Source organism: Catharus ustulatus, chromosome 6, assembly GCF_009819885.2.
Source record: "Catharus ustulatus isolate bCatUst1 chromosome 6, bCatUst1.pri.v2, whole genome shotgun sequence".
Lineage (NCBI taxonomy): Eukaryota > Metazoa > Chordata > Aves > Passeriformes > Turdidae > Catharus > Catharus ustulatus.
This window is the reverse complement of record NC_046226.1, coordinates 59652898-59671568: the sequence shown is the minus strand read 5'-3', so window position 1 is coordinate 59671568 and position 18671 is coordinate 59652898. Positions and strand designations below refer to the sequence as shown.

At 41.1% G+C, this 18671-nt stretch overlaps 1 protein-coding gene across 1 annotated transcript; it reads left to right on the top strand.

Moving 5' to 3' along the window:
- Positions 1–13701: 13701 nt before the first annotated feature.
- PTH (parathyroid hormone) lies at positions 13702–15124 on the top strand. The gene is made up of 2 exons (XM_033063401.1): positions 13702–13852; positions 14458–15124. Exons 1-2 carry the CDS (start codon positions 13767–13769, stop codon positions 14702–14704), a joined length of 333 nt encoding a protein of 110 aa, XP_032919292.1. The 5' UTR covers positions 13702–13766; the 3' UTR covers positions 14705–15124.
- Positions 15125–18671: the final 3547 nt, after the last annotated feature.

Sequence of the window (18671 nt, the reverse complement as noted above, 5' to 3'; positions counted from 1 at the left end):
CCAGGCCAGGGGCAGGCACTGAGGGGATCAGAGACATGGAACATCTCTCCTGAGAGAACTGGGATTGCTCAGTCTGCAGAAGAGAAGGCTTTGGAGTGATCTCCTTGCTGTACCTGGAGGCAGCCTGCAAGAAAGATGGAGAAAGACAATTCACAGGACACTGGCGAATGGCTTCAAACTGGAAAAGGGCAGGTTAAATTGGATATTAGGAAGAAATTCCTTCTTGTGAGGGTGGTGAGACACTGGCACAGATGGCCTAAAGATGCTGGTGCTGCCCCATCCCTGGAAGCGCTCAGGGCCAGGCTGGATGGGGCTTTGAGCAACCTGGTCTAATGGAAAGTGTCACTGTCCTTGGCTGGGCTCTTGCATTAAGGACCATTAAAAGCCCCCTCCAACCCCATCCATACTATGATTCTGTAATTCTACATACTGTATTATTTGGATACAAATGGTTCAGGTTTTTCTTTCCTTAGGAATAGGGGGTTTGGCCGTCTGTTTTCTTCTCACAAACGTGAGAGATTTGTTTCTCAATGCAATGAATAAGGAATCCTGTATCACTAGTTCCAGTAGCAGAAAGAAACCCATTCATTGTGCACCTGCTGGTCCCCCATGCCCAGGAGAGGGCAGCAGTAATAGAAAAATATCTTTGTAATACATTTAAGAAGTGAAGGATATCCATGGAAAGCTGATAAGCAATTTGCCATCAAGATTCTTACCATTCTTTCTCATTTTCCCAGCAAGTGAACCCCTGTCCTTGCTGGTAGTACATGAGACTCTTGAATCTTTTATTGTGGATGTCATCAAAAGAAACAGCCATAGAGAAGAAGGTCCCCAGGCCAAACATCAATGAAACCCTTAGTTCCAGAACTTGTCCCTATAAAAGTTAGAGGAAGTCTCTTAGAAAGCCCTGGCCTGCCTCCCTAAAGTGTCACCAGCTCTTCAGGGACACAATTTGCAATTTTCTTTAAATTTAAACTTGGGTGGTTTTGAACAAGACTTGAGTCTGTTGATGAGGTCAATACACTCACATCAGATATCGGGATTTAATAAAAACTGCCTTTGCCAAGGAATGCTGAGTATCCCTGCTTCTACAGCATTGAAAGAACTGTCTCTACTGGGGAATGCCTGCTTGCCTCCCAGAACAGAAATCTGGGAGCTGGGGAATTTGTTCTGTAGATTCTCCTTTGGAGATCACTGGCACAGAGAGCATTTCCCAGCAAGAACGTTTGGCCTGTGGGAGCAGTGCTCTCAGAGGAACCTCACATGAGAACCTGTGCTTTTGAAAATACCAATAAAAAGCTCAACACCCTGGCAGTCTGCTCTCAAGAACCACCTAAGAAAATTGAATTTACACTGAGGGCAGCCACTGCCACTGGACCCTTGGAAGTGTTGTCACAGCTGTTTTGGTCAGCAAACTTAATTATTCAACATTTCATGCACTGTGTGCATGCACTGAGCAAAGAGAGAAGCATTATAGAGGGCTGCTTCTCCTTGGTGTGTGTGTGTGATCTGGTGTGATAAATTCAAACTACACCTGCTCCCGCATAAGCTTTTGTACTTTTGCTTTGTTTTTCTGGTTCTGAGCTGGATATCTGGAGAAATCAATCGGCTGTTCAGATGTAATGATAAAATGAGGCAAGAAAAGTGCATGTTGGGCAAAAAATGACCTTTGTGATACCTCCATCTCAGCAGATCCGCCCTTGATTGCAAATATTCATGACTAATGGCATCATTTTAATTACAATGGAACACTTGTTGTTGAGGTGCTGCAAGTGCATTACATTTTCAAAACCTTTTGTATTTGAATGTTTTGCCAGTGCTTGCTGAAACTCCTTGAGCTGCAATCATTTTCTCTGAAACTTGCCAAAGCCAACTTACAGCCAAAACAATGTCTGACAAAAATTCTAAATGAGGTAAAAGACATTGATGGAAAAGCTATTTAAATGCACAAATGTTCTTCACATAAATACTTTCATATAATTATTTTTTCCATGTCTGGATTCTTTTCCTGCTGAAAACAGAAAGTGAGGAGACAAAATTCTGGTGGGAAATTCATGTGCCAGTGGATGGTATCTCTTGACAAGGGATATTCTTAGGAATATAGACATTTCTAAATCAGATCATACTCAAGATCCATCTTCTCTACCTACCACTTTTTAGCATGTTCAAATAATTCTGAGAGAGGAGTGAGGCAGGAACTTCTTTGTTTATGTTGGTAATTCTTGCAGTGGTTTCCATTTTAATTATTCAGGCAGACAATGTACCAAAATAAATCTTAGTGTTGTATAACACACCAGATCACTTTGAAGAGCTTTCTTCAAAGACTGACACAACCTGCTCACTGTCCCCTGGAACAGAGGATATTTCTATACAATATTTTGCTTAGTGTAAACAAAACTAGATACTGAAGATCCTCTACCTACCTTACACAACTTGTTTCTTTCCCTAGTTACTGCATCACTTGGCTTATAATTAAGTGGCATTTGAAATTAATTGAAATTGAAATTGAATCAACCTCACTCTAGATATCTTTAAACATATTTACTTTATTTTCCCCCTTGCTTTTTATTTTTTGTTGGAAGCTGCTATGTAACTACCTCAGGCTAGAATCCTTTAAAAAACAACAATTGCTTCAGAGACAGGGTGGTAACTGTGATCTGAGTTGTTTGCAGATCTTTCACATGATTTTTCCCTTTGCTTCAAGAAGGATGAGCTCAGAAACTGCAGGTCAAACATCTTCAGTGTTCCTGTACAGCCACAGCTTGGTACAAGACATTAACCCTGCAATAGTTATGGCTGGGCAAGGACTGGGAAGAAAGAGCACTGCTGCTTGAAAAATGGGAGATTCTGACTAAGGGAAAAAGTGTTTGCCTCCAAGGTAATTAAACAGGTTGTGCAGAGAGCTTCCAGGATTTTTTCTTTGCAGATTTTCAAGAGCCAGCTAATAAAACATGCTGGGTCTGAATGAATTGTCAACCCTGTTTTGAGCAGGCACTTGTGCTACAGGACATCTGAGTATTTAAGTGTTTCTGTGAAACATGAGATAGTTGAAAGCCTCCTCTTTTAAAGGTGTTACATGGACTGTGGTCTCTTCTGAACACTGATAAATTTAAAATGCCCTTTGCAATTTTTCATGGTCTGTACTAAAAAAAAAAAAAAAAAAAGAGCTATTTCTATGGAAAATATTGATGTGATGTCATCACCTAGTTAGTCTAATGCTATTTACAATGCAGGCATAGAAGCTGAGCTAACACCTGTGTCTCACCATCACAGAAGGACTAGGATGTAAGTAAATGCCTGTGACAAAGTATTTATCATACTTGTGCAGTGAGATAGCACAGAGAAGTGTTTCATTACATGGAGGTGGGATTGGCACCAGAAATAACAGCTGTCAGTGTGAGACTCTCCAGAAATCCAGAAAATGACAATCATTCCAGTCAGTGCTCACAGTTTTGCAAAGAGCTTTTACATCATGCTTCAAAAGAACAGAGTTATAAACTAAGCAAACAGTATCTATTCATATTTCTTCAGAAATATGGTATGTAGTGTGCCATAGGGCTGATTAGAAACTAGGAATAAAAATCCCAGAGAGAATCTCAACAGAGATGGATAAAATAGTGAAGGCTGATGGAAAGCAAATAAGTGTGTCTGGGGAGCACAAAACATAGACACACATAAAATGAAAAGCTAGTAACACACAAGAAGCTTAAAAATCCAGCCTGCAAAATTTTTTTGCAGGGGGAGACAAGATGAGGTTGCAGCCCTGGCAGAGTGGGAAATCTGTGTATCTGGCAGGTGTCAGATCCCTGTGCCAAAAGCTGGTACACATTACATAACAGAGCAGCAGTAGGCTGGCAGCCCCATGGCTGGAATGCCCCTTCCCACACCAAACCAGGTCAGCTTTTGCTCTCCACAGCCATGGAAATGTATCTCCAGTCACAGGAATGATGCAGGGACCCTTGGGTGATATTTCCTATTATTGCAGGTAGATTTCAGCTTTGAGATTTGTGCACATAGATTTGCTGCTTTAGTTTGATGAGAATTAACCACGAGCAAGAGAGCTGTTGTGGCATTAGTGGTAACACAGCTGTAGGGCACCCTTTCCAGAAGGATTCTGTTCTCTAAGTATGTCCTCAATGGGATGAGCTCATATTTGAGCATGTCCACAGATCTGTCCATTGCAATGCACTGTCCTCTCTTTACATTAATCAGGGAGCAGGGCCACAGTGATTGCTCAGCCTGAGGAGGCAGAAGCTGGCAGAAATACATTTGCAGGCATTAAGGACTCCTGGGGTATTCTCTTTGCAAGTACTTCCAACACACAGCTCCATTTTAGATGGCCCTAATATTTTTAGAGAGCTAGAATTTGATCCAAGAATTTTTCACTCAGCATACTCTAGGTGCAGTGGTTCCTTTAGGGAGAGATTTCAGAGCTCCAGAATGAAATCTTCCTTTTAAATATATGATGCTAGCTAAATATTAATGGTTTCCAGAGGAAATAACACTTCTCTGGCTTCTCATGCAACCTTAAATTCAAGGCCAACCTTGCAAATGTGTACCATTCTGTTTGAGTATTTGCTTCTCATATAACTCAACCATGTGCATCCTAGTACATCAAAAAAATGCTTTTTTGACCCTACCCAGTTGCACAGTGTTATAATCTGATATTTCAGACCTGCTGTTCTTTTTAAATATTCTTTCTTAAATATAAATATCTGCAGCCAAGGCCCAAATCCTGGGATGCTGAAAATTAGCATTTGCTCCTTTGAGTTGGTGTCAACTCAGGAGCTGCTCCAGCAAGTGCTATGTGTAAACCAGAGGGATGCACTAATTTTAAAGTGGTGTGCAAAGAACCCGATTTGCAGAGTGAATGAGGATGTTTAGAGAACAGAGTTATGTAATTCATCTATTCTGGGGATTAGCCATCCCTGAAGTTCTGAAAAAGGTAACTGGGTTGGGCTATTTATAGAGTGTGTTCCTGCAGTTCCAGCACAGAGCTGCATTCATCTCAAGCCCCCTTCTCTGTGTGCCCCAGGTGAATTTATACATCACAAATGTCTATAGATCCCTCAGATCCAAAGAGATTCCAGGGTCCAGGATGCACTCCCACCTCAGCATTTGTTGGCATGTTAGTATGCCCTATTTCCTATCAGCTTCTGGCCATGCCTTGGGGTTTTGGGTCATTTGTTTTACACAAAGATTCCTTGTGGGTGTCCTGATGTAGGAAAGAAGAGAAGGAGCACTAATCATGGGAAAACTAATGCAGCAATTGCCTAAATTACTCTGCTTTGTAGTTTCACAAGGCTGCTAGGGAAGATGGCTTAGGATCCTTCCTTCACATGATTCTCTGTTTCTAAGATGCCTTTGTAGGATCACTGTAAAAGTATGAAGCCCCTTGTTACTGCTACAGGGTGAAAATTGTGCAGAATTAATGAAAAACTACAATCTGTGATCAGAGTTCTCAATCTTGAAGTAATACAAAATTGTACAACTTACAGGAAGAGAAGGAACAGTTTATAGAAGGATTGTGTAGGCTTGGACTGCTTCTTCTGGATTCTGCTTTTTTGATACAAATATTTGTGTATGTATAGTAATTGCTATCTTTTCTTAAATGTTGAGAACCAGCCATTTGTTTAGGTAGCGGGCAGTGAGAAGAGGGCAGAGGAGACAATAGGAGAAGTCATCTGGGTGATGGTGAAAAGCCTGCTCCTCAGAGAGGTTTACCCAGAAAAAAACAATTTAAGGACTAGATTCTGTAGGGTTGATCATTTTAATAATGACCAGGAACCATGGAAAATGAAGTTACTGCTTGGGCAGAATTGGTTCTTTCTTACCCTCACTAGTCTGTCCCATGAGACAGGGAGATCACAGTGTGAAAAAAAGAATAACAGAAAACAAGGGCAGAAAAACAGGGTTAGATCCTCAATTACTCATCTTTCCAGTTTGCCATTCATGTCCATTGTAAGCTAAGCAAATTTTGATTTTTTACCTTGTCCAAACTGCAGAGATTAAAGTGACAATGTGCAGTGCATGCAAGTGGTGTGCTAGGTCTTTTATAAAAAGCAGAGAAAATTAAGATGAAGAGCCTGGGTGTCATATGGAAGGAGACACAACCTATGAATAGATTTCAGTGGAAGCTAAGCAAAGGAAAAACAGTTAAAGATGAAAAATTTTAAATTGAGATAGTCTGTATAGCATTCATATAAGGTGCTATACTTCTTGGTGGACTAGACTGTGAGAATTACTATTAGATTTTCATGTTAGAACTGATATTTCAAAAGATGCTAGGAAAAAAATTAGTTTTGAGAAAATTTTTGATCAACACAGAAAGATTCAAAAAGAAAGATTCAAAACATATATATAATTAAAATAATATGCATAGATTTAAAATGAAGAAAATTATTAGTTCCAGAATTTGATTTTGACAAATATTAATAGTCTAGCCAATAATTTAGTGAAAAAGCTGTATTAAATAAAGCCAGGAAAACACAGAAAAAGTGTTATCCCTCTAGCAAATAATATAAATGTATGCAAAAATACATAAAGAGATTATAATGAAGAAACTTCAGTTCAAAATATCTATCCATGGAGTTAATCTTTGATAAGTATTTAGCTAGAAGTTTTCATTTAAAGGGGTTTATTTCTAGGACAAAGTCCTTAATATGTAACAGAAAGCATTTTATTTGCTGTATTTTACAGCTCAAATAATGAAAATATTTGTATTAAATATGACACATTTTTAATTCTTAGCATCACCATTATTAGAGGGTCTGCATTTCCTTGCATGTTTACATAGCAAAGTATTTTCTTTCAAAACTCAAATGATGATTTATGCCCATTCTGTACATTTCTGAGTTTTTCAGCAGACTGTGGGCTAAGATTTTTTTCAGGATAGTCACTGGATCGCAGGAAAGGTCTGAAATGTCATCCTGCTTTTGCAAATTGCACTCATCATTCCCATGAGATTTCATCAGGCTCCACATTGCTTGCTTGGGTGCTATCTGCTCATCTGCACTGACTGCAAAAAATATGGGAATATGAACCTGAGCTATCTTTTCAGGAGAAAGGATAGAAAAATACGTGGCTACCTGCATAAAACCTGCAGTCCTTCCCTGGTTTATCCTCTATCATCCCAAGTCTTCATGGTTCTTTTATGCAGAGCTGGCACAAGCACTCTTCCAATGGTTTTGGTAGGTCAAACCTGACACTTGCAGCTATCTGCTGTTCCTAATGTTTAACTATCCAAACCTTTTTTAGTAGATGTCCTGAATGCTTTTAAAATGCTGGTTTTATTGAATGTGCATGTGTGTGATTGTGTGTGCAGAGTTTTATTGAAGAGAAGTTCCTGAATCCCAAAGTCTTGAGACTGGCCAAGGAATGGGAGTGGATTTCAGACTGATTCCTGTTTCAATATCAGATGCATTTCCCTCTGGGATTACTTGTGCTCCAGGAACTGGTGTCCTTGTGTGGCTTGCCAAGGATGCCATGCTGGTTTCAGGGATGGCACTAAAGAACCTGAGCCCTCAGCAGAGCTCCAGGTGTCCTGCATGGCACTGGAAGGCAGCTCAGGCCTGCACTGAGCACTCAGAGCCAGCAAGGGCCTGGAAATATGTGACTAGAGATGTGTGTGAGTATGCGTGTGCATAATCCAGTTTGGTATTATCCCTAAAATCCAATGATCCAACAGCAGTAGCTTCCTACTACTGGAAAAGGTCATAAAGTACTGTATTGTTCATTATAGCACTGAAGCACTGACAGCACGGTGTCTCAGTGTCAGGAGGGCTAATATTTATTAATTACTGACTGTAAAATAACTTCTCAGAACTTTAAAATCCAAATCAAAACTTAGGCTTTCACTCACAATTCTATAAATATTTATATACTTAGTATACACTTCAATGACAGAACTTTAAGAATGTGCCATGGCTTTTCTTATTGTTCAGGATGCACAAGAGCATACTTGTTAGTGACCAGTGAAATATGCAGAGACTCAGAGGTAGCTCTCCTTCATAACTTCCCTTGACAGCCATTTTAGCATTCCTCCAGGCTGCTCTGGGCTGTTTCACCAAGCTTCAGATTCTTCTCATGAGAGAGAGATGAGGTAAGCAGGAGGCTCCATCTGCTCTTCAAAAGAGCCATGTAATGCTCTGTGACATTCTAGGCAGCCACTGCACAGGGTGGCATGCAGGGAGCGAGCACTCTTGCATTCCTGATCCCATCAGCAGAGCCTGCCATGCCCATGAGAGGTCAACAGGGCCAGGAATTCTCTGATAAACTGGACATGGCTGAGTTACAGTGAGGGCAAAAGGAAGTGTCCAACCATTGCATGTGTTCCATTTAATTATCTAAGTCTAGAAACAATTTGGATCGCAATTTCCATGACAGTGTTCAGTCCATCTTCCCAAGTAAGCCAGTGAACTTAAAGTCAGGTGAGTGGGACTAGAATCTACCAGCTTCTCTTCTCTCTCTGATCTCTCAGTGATGTTTGCATTCTATCCATCTTTGTCTAAATGCCCACAGCCTAGAAAAAAGCATCATCAGTATATACTTCCCTCAGAAAGAAAACGGGGCAATTTGGGAATGTCGTGATTCTCAAGTGAAAGATTTTACACAACTGGAGAAAAGATATGCTGGTAAGCAATTATGTCCAAATGCAAGTTGCCAGTGGCTGCTAAAACCAAACTGTATGAAGCAGACTGGACATAAACTCACAAACCAAAACTGTGATAGGTAACCTGTTGAGAAATCCTTGTGCTGTTTTTTATCCAGCTGGATAAAAAACATGGGGTTGAAGCTTCATGTGAACCCAAAACCCACCTGAAGATACTCAGCATTGCTTATATAAATTACTGCTGCTGTGGTATTTGAAAAGCCACAAATCTTGTCAATCAAATGAAGTTCTAAAGAGTTTACTGACTGTCACTTTGGCTCTTCATTGTGTCAAGACAGAAACATTCCTTGGACACATTTAGAAAGTTGCCTCACCAATCATCCAGTGTGTCATCAATTACTTTGTTCCCTTGCTCAGTGACCTACTAATATTCTTTAAGCCATAGCTGCAGTTAGAAAGCATTTTATCTGGAACTACCCTCTGGAACAAGCAATGTGGGAAAAGCCTGCTGTTGGAAATGGCACTGCAGGAATCTGACTGCAGCACTGAAGCCTTAAATCTGGAGAATGAAGAATTCTGAAGGAATATTAATACACCAGATGATACCATTAATTTTTGAAAATGTGCTTTAGTCATGAAACAGTACAATTCTAGAAAGTTTTGTGTACTCTAACCATATTCCAGTGATGTACCTCAGGACGGCTTTAATTTCAAGATGTGGTATAATAATTCCCCTTGACAAAATTAACAGAACATGCAAAAAATGTTTAACAGTAATTGAGGATTTTTGCAATATGGTAATTTTTCACCTACCTGTCTCATTGCTTTCCCCTTGCTTTCAGCCCTGGAGTCTGATTACATCCAATGGCACAAATTCAACGTCAGTGGCACAGCAGCTGCAAACAAAGCAACGCTGATTTCTTCATGCCCAATTGGTTCAGGTATCTGTGCAATCTATAAGGGAAGGTCAGGGAAGGGTAGGTTGCTGGCTGATGGAGAAAAGCTCTTGTCAGAGGAAAAGGCTGTGGTCAGCTCTTCCCTCCCACACTGTGCTTCCAGCACCTTTGGTTTTTCAGGCCTCTCCCTCATCTCCAGAAGCACCATGCCCTGCCTGGTATCTGTAATGCCTCCTGGCCTGGAGAAGCCTTTCCTGGAATTCACTTTTGAGAAAATATTATTGTATTGTCTCATTCCCAATAGCATTCTGTGAGCTTAGGTGAAGCTACTCAAGCTTAGATCTAGCCTGAGAAAGTGTGCTGCTGTGCATGAAGAAATAGTCACACATTTGAACTAAAATCTTCTAAATATTATTGTGTTTCAGCCTAAAAAGGAGCCCGTGCTCCCTTTGTCATCTTCCAAAGGAGAATAAATGTCAGTATTGCAGCATCTACACCAAGAGTTTGCAACCAGTTTCGGAATCAGTTGCCTTTGTCTGGCAGGTACCTGGAACATTTAATGGTTTATACTCTCCTGACTGCCCCGTTCAGTTGTACCCACTGATTCCTGCTCTGGTTGTGTTCAGAATATGGAAACTCAGAATCCACTGTGTTTTCCCTCTTCTTATTCCAAGAGGAGCAAGAATTGTCTTCTACAGGTCAGGTCTCATTTGTAGGCACAAAGAATTCCTAAGGATCTGCAGATTTTTTCATCCATATTTTGCCTTTGTATTTATGTGCACAGTCTTATACCCACAAAATATCATGAGAGGCCTTTCAACTGAAGATATAATATTTAATTTTTCTATCTGTTGTTTCTTCTTTATGGCAGTATTTATAAATTTGGATAGTCTTAAGCCTCTTACTGATCAGCAGCTCAGCACATGTTAGCCCTGGTTTCCTGGGGTCAGTTCAGTAGTGCCCAAAAGAGATCTGAATTTGTAAAAGGATGCTTAAGACAGGGAAAAATCTGAATCTGAATCATCAACATTAAAAGAGCTCAATCCCATTTTCAGCTCCTCATTAAACACTGGATACACTGTGTCCAATGAAAAGTGCAAACAATTACAGCAAGGGGTAAAAAACTCCATTCTCTTGGTCCATTATCTGTCACTCCAACGTTTGATATGCCAAGTTTAGCAAACAGGGGTGACACTGGGTAACTTATTAGCAGCTGTATTTTCAAATAATGTAATTTCTGGGTGTGAAGGAGAATAATCCAAATCAAGTAAGTTCTTTTTTCTGCATAGAAAGCAATACCAATTTTGAGCTGCCATCCAAAATTTCTTTAATTACCATCACAGATTCTATTTGTTTACAAATAATGGGCACATGTTGAATATTTTTTATTTTTGTGTCCTCACTGTCCTGAAATAAAGGGCCTCTTTTTCAAGGCATCAGGTTAAGCTATCTTTGTTTGAAATTTTAGGTACAACCCATCACTACTTTGAACAAAAATGGCACTAGATTTTCTAACACTAGATTTTCTAACATTTTTTGTCCTTTACTTCACATGCTAAAGGTTCTGTACGAATGCCAGGCCTCTGGGAAAAAAATTACCTTGAGAGTTTCATTCAAGGTTTTGCATGTGTTACAGTAAAATCTCAAAAAATTGAGTTTTCTATTACCAACTGTGTGGAGATTTTAAAATCCTCTACTGTTATGCCATTGCACTGTACGTTTGTAGTCCCGTTATACTTAGGAATATCTTTTAATAATATTTTAATCATGTTTTAGCCTTCAGCTTAATGTCCTGGTGTTTCCAGGAGATCCAAATCTCTTAATAAAATGCATTCCCATGAACCCCTGTATGCTGCATTTAGGGGGAAGGATACTGTCAGCTGACAATATAATGCTGGAAGTTATCTTTACTCAGTTTTCCTGAAATTGTTTAAGTGAATTGTTTAATTACTTCTCACTTTGCTCACTACAGACTAAGGAAGCCATGAGATCTTTTTGGAGTTTCTGCTTCTTCCCTCCCTCTCCCCATGTAATTTTACAACTCTTTATGAAATACAACAGGAATATAACATGAGCCAAAAGCACTCATGGTAAAGGCAATCATATCTTACAAATTCTGGGTTACAGTATGCAGATGCAAACTGATTTTTGTGTTTCTGGATGTTTGTTTGGGGTTTTTTGAGGGGAGAAATACACTGGAAGTCAGAAGAAGCATCTAACACAGGAAAAATATCTTGCAACAAAAATAATCTTCCTTCATGCATATGGGAAATTACTGCTGATTTACACATTTCACTTCTCAGAAAGCAGGCAGAATTCTGTATTTTCTTTCCCAAAATTTATAAAGTACTAATTTTTACTTCCTTCAGTTTCTTCAAATGCCTTCATTCTTCTCAGCACATCTGTGATATTAAGGGCTATTCACAGGTATAGGTAGAACAGAGCAGGTAACACCATTTCAGCAACTTCACAGAGGCACCAGCTTCTTATTAAAAACTTGATTCTCTATCATGCTTGGGGTTTCTGCTCCTTTCCACTATATTCTTTCACAAAGAAACCTTGTATGTGACCTGAAGTGACTATTCTTATTTCCCACAAGTACTATAAGTATTTTCTTCTCAGTATTCTGTGAAAATACTTGGTTGTAATCTTTCACTTGTAGATAGATCACTATCCTTAATTAGTGTCTCATTTAAGTTTTACCTGCCTGCATTTAACAACTCAAAGCTTTCTTTGCAAATCCTTCCAACAGCTTCAGAGCTCATATCATCTTGGGCAAATTCTGAATTTAAAAGTCAAGCTCCCTCTCAGCTTCCCAGGACTTTCTGTTGAGGCCTGTTCACCCTGTAAATGAAATGTCAAATCAACAAAAGCATCTGAGGGTGGGTACATGAGGGTCAGGAGGGTGTGTGTGACAGTGACATCAACTGAGACAATAAAAGGGCTTCCAAGTTACTTAGGAGCTCTATTTTGAAGTTACATTTAAGGGGTCCACTAAACCAATTCAGTGGTCTTTAAATACACTTGACATCAAGAGACAGTCATCCGCTGACATACCCAAGCCAGAAATCTCTTTAACATTCTAGCTGGTAAGTATACTCTACTTTTTTTCCAAATTCTTTGAAATTAGAATATTTTATCATTGATTCTTTACCCATTTTTGTGCTAGTTTCTTTTCAGACTATCTTAAAAAACAAGTGAATATTAGTAAGATCAAATAGTTCTGTTAGTTGAACTAAATTTATGAAATTAAAAAGTCAGAGAGAGTGAACAAGAAATATCTTGAAGCAAATTCAAATTCTGAATTTATAATCCTGGGTTAGATGGACTTCCAGGACCTCACTGATACTGTCATGTCAGAGACTTTGTTCTAAATGCTTTTCTGACCTAGAGCAAAGCTGCAAAGAACCTATTGCAAAAAATGGCATTGTGGAGTTTTATATCCTTTAGGTTTCAGCTACTCTGCATCAAATTTCTTAAGGGGTAACAAAAAGATGCCTTTTCTGCCTGCCAATAGTGAAAATCCAGACTAAAAACTGATACTGGAACTGTGTCATTTCTGCCTGTTGTAGCATCATCAATGGTAAATATTTTCTAAATATATTTCAAAAGGCAGTTCTGATGATGATGCAAAAATCAGAGGGGAATTCATACAGGAAATGCAGGATTATCCCTGAAAAAATGAGCGGCTTAATTCTGATTTCTGTGACTCAATAGGGACTGGCTTAACTTAGTAGAGTTATGACTCTATGCAAAATTTTCAGGGAGAGTGTCAGCCTCTTCATTCTAAAGAATATGCAAAAGAAATAGAGAAAAAGTTTTATTCTAGAAAATTTTTCGTTTGAAGAGCTATACACAAGTATTTCACTGGACTTGAAGGCTACAAACTCATAATGATGATGGTGATGATACTAATAATAACATTGGTGCTTTTCACCCAATTATGTAAGAGCTCCTAGATGATGATGATGATGATGATGATGATGATGATGATGATGATGATGATGATGATGATGATGATGATGATGCAGGCCAGCTAAAGCTGACCAAAATTCATGGAGTTGCCCAGGAAGTAACAATGAGTTGCTCACAAAACTAGTATTAGAAGTAAATCCTTCATTTGTAGTCCTTGTTTTAACCTGTTTCACAAAAAAAAAAAACCAACCAAAAAACAAAAAACAACAAAAAAACCCTCTTGTCTGATGAAATAACTTGGATTACAGGCTTTACATGTATTCATTTCTACCTTTGCAGACAAAATGACTTCTATAAGAAACCTGGTCTGGGCTGCAATCCTTTTATGTGCCATGTGCCTTTTTACATCCTCTGATGGAAGACCAATGGTGTAAGTGCGTTATCTCACACTGGATGGCTCTGCTGCTCCTGAGAACGTGGTGGTTTGGCTGTGCATGTGTGTGAGAGCTCTGTCCCTGCTTTTGAGGCCTTTGGCCAAGCTGGCCAAACTCTGCAAACGGCTGTAGAGGTCTCAGACACTCTGAGTGTATATATGTATTTTGAAAATAGGCAGCTGAGTAGAGGGATAACAATCATGTAAGTCTTCTCTTATTATTCAGATGGGATAAGCTCCATTTCTTGGGAGTCTGCACAGGTGCCCATGTTTTTCACTGGGAGAATCTAGCTTGGACATTGACATCCACCAGCTGAGAAACAAATCCACAGGGAATTATGGGGACAATATTGTCACAACACTGAACTACTTCCCACTTTTGACACCTTGTCACTGCTACATCCATCACCAAACACAAATCAGCACCCAGCCACCCTCTCTTCTCCAGATGTCACTCCAAATCAGCCAGGCAGCTTCCTCAGCTCTGTATTGTGCTTCCCCCGGGGCTGTTCCAAGGTGTGCAATGGCTCCCCGGGGCTGTTCCAAGGCGCGCAATTTCAAAGGGCCCCCCGGGGCTGTTCCTTTCCTTTGCTTTGCAGCAGGAAGAGGTCGGTGAGTGAGATGCAGCTGATGCACAACCTGGGCGAGCACCGGCACGCGGTGGAGAGGCAGGACTGGCTGCAGATGAAGCTGCAGGACGTGCACAGCGCCCTGGAGGACGCTCGCACCCAGAGGCCCCGCGGCAAGGACGACGTGGTGCTGGGCCGCAGGCTGCTCCCGGAGCACCTGAAGAAATCCATGGATCTGGACAAGGCTTACATGGAGGTCCTCTTTAAAACAAAGCCCTAGTGAGAGCAGCCAGAGAGCCAGCACATGTCTGTGTAGCATTGAGCAAGTAGGGCACTTCATTCTTATTTATTCCGGTTGCAGGAAGGATTCAAGGCTCTCTTCAAGAGTGAGACATCTCACAACCAAATAATAAAATGTATTTATTACAGTCTACCCAGGACCACTGCTGGGTTCCTTTTGGCTGATGTATCTTATAAATTGCCAGCATAACATGAAAAAGAAACCCAAACCAGTAAGAAAGCTGGAAAACCATTTAAGGCCAGTTCTACAACTCTTCTACAGGCAGTACTTGTGTGTTAATCAGCAAGGAATAAATGCAGGGGAGCCTGTCTCCAGAATAGGGCCTAGGGTTAAACCTTGTTTAACTTTGTACTAATGGAAATACATAAATTAAACCCATGTCTATTTTCAGAAGAAATCAGATGAACATTAATTACACAGCAAAAGCTGCATGGTAATAATTTAGGATTAAAGAGTGCAAACAGAAAAGAAATAGGCGAGGAAGGCAAAGCTTAAGATTAAAGTACAAAGGGCTAAAATTAAAACAAATTCTAAGAATTTTACAAAATACAGAAATGAAGGGAGGGTTTGATTACCTTCCCCTCCTCCAAAAGATGAAACCCTCTAATTAACTGCAGAAACAGTGGGAGCAGAGATGGTAGCACATAAGTAAGCATGGCCCTAACTATAGGACTGGGGAATGATTCCATTCCAGACAATTACAAGTGAAACAGAAATCTTGTGATGTATGCTTTCTGTCCCTCATTTTCTGCCTCTGAAATTCTGTACATTGTGCTAGGCCTCATGTGTAATTTTTTTGTGAGACCAGTGGCTCTCATGAATAAAATTACACATTTCCATATGCAATCTGTGGTAGAATTGGGATCTCGGTTTTCCAGACCTCCAGAATAAGAACCATTAACATGCAGAAATCAAACTGGGAGAGGAACCATTAGCTGGAATACATTCAAACTCCAAGCAAGACTCAGAAAGAATTGTACAGGGGAAAACCAACTTTGGCAATGATTTTTAAAAGCAGCAAATACAAACTGACTTGGGATGGTCTGTGTACATATGTGCTCAGTTATTTCTGATGAATAAGAAGGTTTTCCAAGCAGGAATGCTGGTGAGTCCCTCCAAATTTGCCACTGGCAGAGCTCAAACCCAGCTAAATTGCTGCTGTAAGCCCAAGAGGCTGCATGGATGTTCCCATGCTGGCTCTTATCTGTTTGTTTGATGTCTGGCACACCTTGGAGAGCCTTGTAAACCCCTCCTCACTCCCTACAAATAAATAGACAAATATTTACAAATATAAATGCAACCTGCTGAGGGCTAGAGATGTGTTTGTGACTAGAGAGCTGCAGCCCATCCTCTGGGCCATCCCTGTAGCAATGCAAAGGCCCTGATGCTGGGAGCAGAGGGCACAAGGCTTCTGTGCCACCTGTCTGCTTGTAGGATCGAGGCCTTAAGGTGCACTTTCTATTTATTCTTTAATCAGGCATCTGTGCTAACTTCAATAAATCAAATTGCATTTTTGTACCTATGTCTCACTTACATATTACTAAATAAAGTGGACCAAAAGCTCTTGGACATCATTTTAAAGCATGAGAACTGACTGGCCTGTGACTGTTTGGATATAATAAGACTATTATGCCATTTAATTTTATGACAGGAAAGTAAGCACAAAAGTAATTTATATCTTTCCTTTCACTCTTCCTGCAAAAGGTGTTTACCTAGCACAAACCTATTTATGTCCCCTTACAATAATGACACATGCAGAAACTGTATAATCTTCAACCTGTTTCATTATGATCTAAACAAAAAATTCTATTCTCTGAACAACAACTCCTCCTAATCTTCAGCTATCCAATAGATGAATCATGATTGCACAAATATTTAAGCTTCCTGTACACTTACAGTATGTCTTTTCAGGACTGAAGACAGCACAGTGGCAGATCAATTAGTGCTAGGTAATGCCCATTAAATATAAGATGTAATATTCACATAATTACTTACTAATTATCTAGAAAGTAAATTTGTTATGGCTTTTCAGCCTAAACCTCTCATCAGTGTAGCAGCAGTTAAAACAGCAAAAGCTGAAGCAAAAGGGGCAGAGGATGTTATCAAAAACATTTTAATAGCAAAAAATGCAAAGATCTGCACCTGGACAAATGTGCAATTTTGGTCATCTCTCTTTCATAGACTGAGGGGACCAGAAAGAGGATGGTGAGAAATCATAGGGCCACTGAAATGCTTATATATGATAATAAATCTCATCATCATAAATTGTAACAGCAGCAGCCAGAAAAGAAATAAAAGAGGTGTTATCAAATAAAGGTCTATCCAATAACCAGGCCAGGTATAGCCTCACTAGGGTGGAGGAGAGGGGAATATAATCTGACAAAGGGCTTTTTTGCCAGCACTGTGTCCTATCCTGAGCAGATGCATCTTGACTGTACACACCTGTGCTTTGTAGAATTCTCAGTGAAAATCAATCGAGTCTCTCACTGGTGACTCACTGCATCGATCCTCAGGGGAAGCTAAACAGTAGCACATGAAAATTACCCAAAAAACCAACAAAGTAGTGAAAATTCAGCAAAGCCAAAATCAAAAGAAGCCAGACAGAAACGAGACAGATTGTGGTTAGGCTTTCTAAGATGCTCCTGATCTTGCCTGCTGTAAATGCTGGTGTTTGGTGTCGCTTGGTTCACATGTGGCATCCGGCTCCTCGCCTTGTTTGCACATTCTGACAGCTTTTGTGCCAGCTGCTTGTCCCTCATTGTTCTGCTGCTGCCTTTCTAGAACTGTGTGGTCTCTCTGGTCATTGTTAAATGATGGCAAAGAGAATTCAATTAACAGCTTCACGGTTTGCTGTCTGCTGGAGCAAAGCTGCCATCCTTTGGGGGGCATTTGGATATAGCAAAGGCACAAGTCCTTGCTCTCTTGCCCCCTCTTCCCCTCCTGTCCCCAGTGCGTTTCACATGGTATGGAATTCAAACCCTGATTGTATTTCATCATGATGCATATTTTAGGAAAAAGACAAATGTTTTCTTTAGATCTGGGTTATTCCTAAACACACTGCAGATTCACAGACTCTGCATTTCCTATAGGGCTGTACAAACATAGAGTTGCAATTTAAATCAGGAATCAGTTTTAGGATGAAGGCTGAGATATCAGAGACGCCACCTCAGCTAGATACAAACTGTATTATATGGCAGCTATCATCCCCTCAGTGCTGCTCTTTAGAGGAGATCCTGGCTCCACAGAGGAAATCCCGGCTTCTCAGGGAGAGCCCTGCTCCAGAGGGAGAGCCTGGCTCTACAAGGGAGATGCCAGCTCCTGAGGAGAAATCCCGGCTCCTGAGGGGAGATCCCAGCTCCTGAGGGGAGATCCCAGCTCCACAGAGGATAGCCCGGCTTTTCAGGGAGAGCCCGGTTCCACAGGCCGAGCCTGGCTCTACAAAGGGAGATGCCAGTTCCACAGAGGAGATCCCAACTTCTTAGGAGGGATCCCAGCTCCTGAGGAGAGACCCCGGCTCCTGAGGGGAGATCCCGGTTCCACAGCGGAGATCCCGGCTCCACAGAGGAGATCCTGGCTCCCTCGCCCCGCCGTTCCCATGGCCGTCGGGCGGCGCTCGCTCTCCAGCACCGCCCCGGCCCCTCAGACCGGCCGTCCCCACTCTCGGCGGAGGGCTTATCTCGTTTCTACCTGACTTGTTGCGGTGCCGCTTTTATTAACTCATTTCATTCCCCGCGGTATTTCTTTTTCCGCTGGCTTTTTTTATTCACAGCCTGCAGGTTTTCCACCCTCCCCTCCCCTCAGCGAGCCCCCGGGACGCTCCCTGGCAACGGCGTCCCGCGCGCGCCTCGCCCCGCCCCGCCCCGCGAAGTCTCGCGAGATGCGGGCGCTGCCGCGGCCTCCTCCGCGGCGCGGGGGCGGCTCTCGCGAGAGGTGGCGGCGGTGCCGG

Bases quoted from the DNA above. Each gene is read 5' to 3' on its own strand.
- PTH (XM_033063401.1), top strand. From the start codon at position 13,767: ATGACTTCTATAAGAAACCTGGTCTGGGCTGCAATCCTTTTATGTGCC. The intron at 13,853-14,457 runs GTAAGTGCGTTA...GCTTTGCAGCAG, and splicing joins TCTGATGGAAGACCAATGGT to GAAGAGGTCGGTGAGTGAGA.